The sequence below is a fragment of the Neltuma alba genome, unplaced genomic scaffold, assembly GCF_004799145.2.
Source record: "Neltuma alba isolate B1F8T4 unplaced genomic scaffold, ASM479914v2 tig00001702_pilon, whole genome shotgun sequence".
NCBI lineage: Eukaryota > Viridiplantae > Streptophyta > Magnoliopsida > Fabales > Fabaceae > Neltuma > Neltuma alba.
Window position 1 is genome coordinate 59,043 of NW_021632574.1, and position 8,311 is coordinate 67,353.

Sequence of the window (8,311 nt, forward strand, 5' to 3'; positions counted from 1 at the left end):
GTTAAGCATCTTCTTCCCATTTGGCTTGAAGAATGTGACCGTTGAAACTAGCCGTTGGAAGCTTCTGACAAAAGTTGATTCTTCACATCATAAATTCATTGTGGTTCTTTACCTAAGATAATCTTCCTCAATTCAAGTGATAAGTATATGATAATCTTAGAAACAATAAGTTGGAAAACATAGAATCAATCATAAGATATTCAGATATTCAGAAAGCAAGATGAACTTACTTGATCGATGTCTTGATCAATAAGTCTTTCATCAATCATATTATCGATTAATTAACAAAGAGATAGATTCAACAATTGTATACATTTATTGAGTTCATTATGGATCATTCAATGATAGAACAATTGATCGATAAATGATGAAACATGAATACAGTGAGCCGTAGATGATTTATGCAAGAATAAACTTTTTCAAGTTACATTTGCCTTCATATCCTTTCAATAGAGAGTTATGTGTAAAAGGAAGGCTAGAAAAAGCTTAAAGATAAAAAGATAAAAGATTTCGAAAATAATGAAATTTTCTTAATTCATAAACTTATATCTAGACCCTTTTTGTAGTGTAATTTACACTATAAAAGATATTTTATATTTAGGACCAGAAAAGTATATAAAGCTTATTCTCTTAATTGTGAAATGTATGTTCTAACTACATAGCACAGAAAACTGAACTCATCGAGCCATAACAATTTCTAGCATTCCCTGATCTGAGGAGCTTTCTGGGAACTTTTGACCTTTAATCTGCTCTCTGAATATATACCAATAGCATTCTGCATGAAAATTTATTTCTCGAAGTATTATTTTTATTTCATTAGGAATCAATTGGGGTTATATATACAGTATACAACACGCCACTAGGCCAGTTTAACAAGAAGCTCAAGAATTTTTAAGGGAGAAACAGTAGCATATATAACACTGAACATATACGTTGTACATTCAGGTCTCCTACGTATGCTAGTTCACAGATATCAAGGACGAAAACATTAATTAACCAGTGTAGTGAGTCAGAGTTGACTGCAACTCTTCTTTCGTGTTTGGATTAGCTTTTTAAATACTACCTCCGGTCCTTAATATAAGACCCCGTTTGACTTTTTGTTTGGTCTTAATTATAAGACCCCAATCTATTTTTTCTCTCATTTATGTATTTTTTTCCAAGATAGTCCTTCTAATAATGATAGTTCTAACTAATACACTTAATTAGCAAGGATATTTTAGGAATAACAACACTTATTTATTACAAATAACTAACTTAACTTACTTCTTTAATCTCCTCAAATAAGTCAATTGGGTCTTATAATTAGGATCAGAGGTAGTATAATTTTACGGTATCCGAAGTAAGTATATGGAAAAAATTGTCTCAATTTATATAAAAGTTTTTTTTTTTTAAGCGCCTCTAAGAGGTTCTCAAACATCATAAAATTATTTTAAAAAAGTTAATCCAAACATCCTAATTGAGCATGAAGAGCTCATTTCTGAGAGAAAAAAAAGCTGGATAGCGTAATGAGCCCAAAAGAAATGGGCCTAGCTAGATTGGAAGATGATGAGGCAATATAAAGGGACAATAATATAAACTCAAATGAGGCTTTTATGAATTAGCTTCCAAGGATGCTTTTAGAAAATGAAAGGTTTTTCCTGAAAGCATCCCTTGTTGCAAAGGCAGAGTAGAAATGCGTTAGGTACAAATAATGAGTTTGGAATTAAGCTTGACACCAAATTGAAAAAAAAAAAACTTAAAATTCACTTACAACAGACGTAATTATGTTTAAAAAAAATTAGATATGTTCAATGGCCAAGAAAGACTTGAAAGTCTAAGGATGCTGCTATTCAAGCCTTCACAACCTTACTCAGTACTACCTCCGGTCCTAATTATAAGACCCAGTTGACTTATTTGAGGAGATTAAGGAAGTAAGTTAAGTTAGTTATTTGTAATAAATAAGTGTTGTCATTCCTAAAATACCCTTGTTAATTAAGTGTATTGGCTAGAACTACCATTATTAGAATGACTATCTTGAAAAAAAAAGCATAAATATGATAAACAAAATGGATTGGGGTCTTATAATTAGGACCAAACAAAAAGTCAAACAGGGTCTTATATTAAGGACCGGAGGTAGTACAACTTTAATCTAACTAACTAAGTTTCAAAGAAATCTCTTTAATGCGGCACATAGTTTTTCACAAACTTTCAAAATAATGTGCAGATAATAAATCACAAGAATGGTAATAGAAGAAATGATAATATGAAACTGATAATAGATACAATTTTACTAAATTCCTTTTTTATGAATTTCTAGTCTGCCAGATACCAAAAAAATTATTATTTTTTAAATAACATAGGTTCTGTATAAGTAATATTTCTGTTTACTAGAAGTTTCATATTATGCTTTGATTAAAACAAGTAACTGAATATTGTTAGTGATAAATTAGAGATAAAGGAAGAGAGAATTAGACGCCACAAGAATTATATTGGTTCGGTCCTTTGACCTACATCCAGTCCTCTTGAAAACTACTCAAGAGATTTTCCCAGCACTATAAAATTCCAATTACAAATCCAAATAAGTTCTACAAGGAACTCACCTACAACTCTTACAAATCACAGTTTTAAAATTTTTACGTGGCTTACTCATAATTGGTAACTAGAGTTTTACACAATTGACCCCAACCTAGTACAGCATATGCAAGAAGTAATTTACAATTGAGGAGGAAATTCAATTCTGCTTCATGACAATTGTTAATCGCATAATATCCACAAAGCCCTTAGTGTTGAAACCTGAAGAAGCCCAACACCAGAAAGAATCAAATTTTCTATCCAACATATATAATATGATTGAATGAACAAAAAGAAATGCTTCTTTTCTTGTAACAACCAGAAATAGTAACCATTGACAATTTTTTCCCTATAACTCATGACTTAGCTAAAGTGGTTCCTCTAGACATTAGATTAATAATGAGGCAAAATAGTGACCATTGAATTAGCTTTGTTACCTGCATTCCTTGCTTCTCCTATGACTCTGTCCTTCAAAACAGAGCAATTTGATCTACTAGCTCCCTCACCTATTTTGACACGATTCATTAAAGCACACAATATTAGAGTAAATTCAACAAAACCTGAAAAAATAACTAAAAAGTGGTTAGTTTCAAAAAAATGCATTACCTAAGGCGTGGCATCCTCAAGAAACATTGGCCATTGCTCTGCTTATGGGAAGTCAACAACATTCTGGTTTTGTCACTAAGAAAACACCAAAAAAAAAAAAAAGCAACATCCAAGAAAAGAAATAATTGTCATGAATATAAAATAAGATATTTATGTTCACTTGAAGCTTCATGTGTTGATTATATTAAATTAAAAACATTGAAATTATGGAAAATCCAAAAAAAAAATGACTGTTGAATTTCAAAATTTCAAATTAGAAATTACTACAAAAATATGTTGTCATTTACTTTTCGAGTGTAGTCATTTTCTTGATGAGTGTAGTAACCAATACTGATTCAAAATTTTGAAATTCAACAGTTATTTATTTGGAATTTTTCCTTGAAATTAATAAATTTCTCTATAAAACAATGACCTCTTTCAAACCAGGCTATAGCTAATCTTATACCTTGAAATACTAATCTGGAGTCGATGATGCAATAAAATCCTCAAGGACAAAGGAATATCAGCAGAAATCTGCAAAATTTTTATCATTCTTCTTTAAAATTATAAGAAAGCTGAACAAATATTTAACATAATAAAAATGGAGACACATCATTTTAAATTACCCACCTGTGTGACAAGGGTACATAATTCATATCAGGCTTCATGCCTACACATCTCATTATGCCTGCATAATAATTGTATTAAATTGCGTCAAATAAAGAAAGAATAATTCTAAATCTTGTTAGTCTTTGAAATCTATTGGCAAACAGAAAAAAGTTGCAATCCAATGAATTTGATCAATCGATCTGTTTAAAAATAAAGAACTAAAAGAATAGAAAAATAAGATCACAATATATGGAGGTTCGGATTCAAAATGAAAAATAGTGGCACTACTTTTTTTTTTTTTGAAAAATAGTATGTCTCTGTAGGAAAATAAAAAATTAATCGATTGTTTTACAAGATTCAGAGTTTTTTTCCCCTAAAACAATCTATTGCAGAAGCATTGTTCTAATGTTCTAGGTGAGCAAATTTTAATGGGTGCATATGTGGGATATGTCCTCATAAAATGTTGATATGGACTCGATGATCACGAAGGGAATATATCAAATGTGGATTGTGAAAAAGAAAAAGGAAAAAAAGAATATACTAATAGATACTAAAATGTTGAAATGTTGTGAAATTTGAGAACTCACATTTCGAAGCAACGCACAACCTCAAGGATCATAGTATTCACCATTAATTCGTATGGTGGGAATATGAGTGATCTTGGACAAGTGTTTGCCTCTCTGATAATCATATCTCTCTACTAATTTTGGAGAGTCTCTGATGTCCAAAAACAAAAGAGAGGATGGCAGCACATCTTCTGGCAAGGATTCAAGGTTTTTACAGTTCCAAATACAGAGTTGTTGAAGAGAAGCAAGGTGTTGAAGCCCTTTTCCTTCTAACAATTTCAGATTGGAGATAGAAACTATGTCAATACGCATAAGAGAAGTGGGTAATAGTTGATTCTTTAGTAAATTATGGAGAATGCATTCACTTTCATTATCCATAACTCTAAACTTCGAGAGGGAAGTTAATCGTTGAAACCCCCAGTCTTGGATTGGTATCAAAGACAGTCCATTGCAGCCCCCAATAACAACAACTTGCAAGTTAGCAGGCAAACCACCTTGAGGCAATGATTCCAACGTTGGAACCAAAATTAGAGAAAAGTCTTGAAGCTTGGCAAGAGAATCAATGTGTACGTCTGACATTGATCTAAGTTTGTCACAGCATTCGATCCAAAATAATTCCAAGGGAAGAGCAGACCCCCCAACATGTGCAAAGGTCTCCAAATTATGACAATGAGAAATTCTAAGCCATTTAAGCTTGGGAAAACAACCTAATGGAAAAGATTTCAAGGATGGACAACTATTATCAATACTCAGTTCTTCAAGTGATGTGTAGTTTTGCCAAGAATCCTGAGGTAGGAACTCTAATTTCTCACAATTTTCAATTTCAAGACGTTGCAAAGAAGTAGGCAAACCGTCAATTGGGAAGGACATGATCAATGGGATATTTTTTAGGAACAACTTTTGAAGACAATGGCTACTCATTATCATTCTTGGCAAAGATTGCAAGCTATCACACTTCTTAATTGTTAGAGACTCCAAAGAGTCTAGAGATAAATCATCAACTACTCTTAATAACCCCTGTTCACCTCGCTTAATGTGTAATTTTTGAATAGATGTAATCCACTGCAAAGCTATTGATTTTGCCTCCAATTGTTTGCAATTTGATATAGAAACCTTTGTCAATGATGGAAGGTTGTGGGGCATGTCTCCCCTCAGCATAGAACAATCACACAAACTCAAACTTTTGAGTCGGGGGAAAGGAAATTTGGAACCTTCACCTTCAAACGGTATCCATTGCTCCCAAATAGGCATATTTTCAAATATGAGAATCTCCAAGGATGGAAATGGCTGAAATGAAGAGCTCTCCGATTTGCTACAATAGAATTCACGTCCAACTGTATGCACTAATCCCATTCCACTAATCAAGAGCTCTTTGAGAGAAGGTAGTTCTCCAAATGGTGGGAGCAAAAGACAATTATTGCAATCAGTCACCCATAAAAAAGTAATATTTGTGAATGATGAATCTCCCACCCAATCAGGAAAGTTAGTGCCTCCATAATGCTTGATGGTCAATCTCTTCAAATTTGTTGAAGGTTGCAACATGTTGAGTATATTTTTCACAGTTTGTGAATCCTTAGCATCACAATCCCATTCCAACACTAACTCCTCTATCTTTTCTCTATTCTTCAAATTTGCCTCCAAAGCATCCATAGAATCAACAATATTTTGCAGATTCAAAATGGAAAGTTTACCTTGTAGACAAGAGAGCCTTTTCAACTCTTTAATTCCCAATCCATTCGGCTGTTTGCCCACAATAAAGGTACTCAAACTTTGAAGATTTTGTAACTTTGTAACTTGTGTGGGCATCTCCTTCAAAGCAGTTCCGCTAATATCCAGATGACGTAAATTAATGAGCTTTTCTACCTTTTCTGATAGTTCACTAAAATACTGACAATTTGATAAAAGCAATGTCTGCAAGTTGTAAAGTGTAAAGGCTACATCAGGCAACTTTTTGATTGAAGTGTGGGAAAGGTTGAGATACCGCAGAAGTTGCAAATTACCAATTGAAATTGGTACCTCAACAATGTTTTTGTACATTGGTAAGGACAATACTCTTAGACATTTCAGTTTTGTCAACAAATCATGGAGCACTTTTTTGGTCAAAACACATGTTGGTGACCAGCCTTTCAATTCATTTTGCGATAGAAGAGTCCTCAAACTATTTATATGGCAAAAGCTCTCACATTCTTCAGACCGACTATATTCTTTTAAGGAGAACGATAAATGTCGTATAGATTTTGGGACTTCATTTCCCTCAAATTGAACACATCTCTTGCCGGATACAAATTTCGCTAAATCATTAATGAGATCATGCATGACAAACTTTTTTGAATTACCACCATATTGTTCAAAGAATGACCTAGATAGCAATTCATTGAAATACTCTTCTGCTTCAATCTCAAATGTCTTCTCCCCATGGGATTGTTGCTGCACAATGCCTTCAGCCATCCATAACAAGGCCAATTTCTTTTTATCTAGCACAAGATCTTTAGGGAAAATTGAGCAATAAGCAAAACACTTCTTCAAATGTGATGGAAGATATAGATAACTCAAACGCAAAGCAGGCATAACATCATCATTTGGTATGTCCCACTGGTTGCTATTCAGAATTTTATTCCATTCCCTTGCATCCACTTTTGAACGCAGAAGACCTCCTATTGTTTTTGCAGCAATCGGTAGGCCACCACATTTTCTTGCAATTTTCCTTCCAATTGCTTCTAGCTCTGGATATTTCTTTGGATCTACATTTGCAAATGCATGTTTAGAGAGTAAAAACCAACAGTTATCATCAGAAAGGCAACTCAATTTATGTTCTGGAAATGTATGTGTGATTTCAACAACTCTTGGTTGACGAGTTGTTACAATGATCTTGCTTCCCCTTCTTCCACTATGAAAGGGAGTTATGAGATCATCCCAATCATTGTATTTTTCATTCCATAGGTCATCTAACACAATCAAAAACTTTTTATTGCTCAAGCTATTTCTTAATTCAACACGAAGAAAGTCTAGATTTTTACTATCATAGACTTTTGAGGTGATGGACTCAACAAGATTCTTGGTCACCTCAAAAACATTAAAATCATCTGAAACACAAGCCCAAGCCTTCAAATCAAAATGCTCTTGCACCTTGTTCTCATTGTAAAGGAGTTGAGCAAGGGTAGTTTTACCGAGGCCACCCATACCCCATATTGTGATCACTCCTAAAGCATTACCCTTTGGATCTTCATCACACAAAAGCATTTTCAATAGTTTCTCCTTATCATCCTCTCTGCCAACCACAACAGATTCATTTACCAATGACGTTGTGGGTGTTTTATGCGCTCTCAAGCTAACACTTTGCAAACCAAGGATACCCATTTGTTTGGCGAAGTGCTTAAGCCTTCGGGATGCTGCTTGCAGCTTGGAGTTCACCTCCCGGTTAGATTGACCAAAAGAAGAAGAAAGGAAAGAGTGCACCTTGTTAGCGACGTTTTGTGAATCTTGCTCCACCTTGCATCTGAGAGACTCTGTGTTGATCTCATCTAATAAATCCTCTGCATCATAGACAGCATCTTTCAACTCTTCAAGCCATTCCTTAACTGCAGGACTGGTGATCTGTTTAACCTCTGCATCATTCAGGACAGCACCAAGCATCAACAGAGTTATCTTCAGCTCATCCAAGAGAGAGACACTGAGCTTTCTATTTTTCATGAAATCTCGAAACTCGCTTGAGGAAATCATGTCGAGTAAGGTCTGCACAGAAGCAGAGAGAAATGCTTCTCCCATCTTGGCAACGAACTCCATGCCTTGTTTTGTCTGGTAACTCAAAGGTATTACTTTAGATGATGGACGAGACGATTGAGAATGAAAAGAGTTTGATAGGAAGCGATAATAGAGTGAAGCTGGTTTAGATTGATTGAGAGAAGACCTAAAAGAGGAAGTTTGTGGCTCGGAAGATTGTGAGAAATCTCCAGGAAGAGATATAATTAACAATTTGAATTCCGCATACTTCTCAATAAAGA

General features: G+C 34.1%; 1 protein-coding gene across 1 annotated transcript; it reads right to left on the reverse strand.

Annotated features, from left to right (window-relative positions):
- Positions 1 to 4,352: 4,352 nt before the first annotated feature.
- LOC114761576 (putative disease resistance protein At3g14460) lies at positions 4,353 to 8,093 on the reverse strand. The gene has a single exon (XM_028950981.1). The coding sequence runs from the start codon at positions 8,091 to 8,093 to the stop codon at positions 4,353 to 4,355; it is 3,741 nt and encodes a 1,246-aa protein (XP_028806814.1).
- Between the last annotated feature and the right edge of the window lie 218 nt (positions 8,094 to 8,311).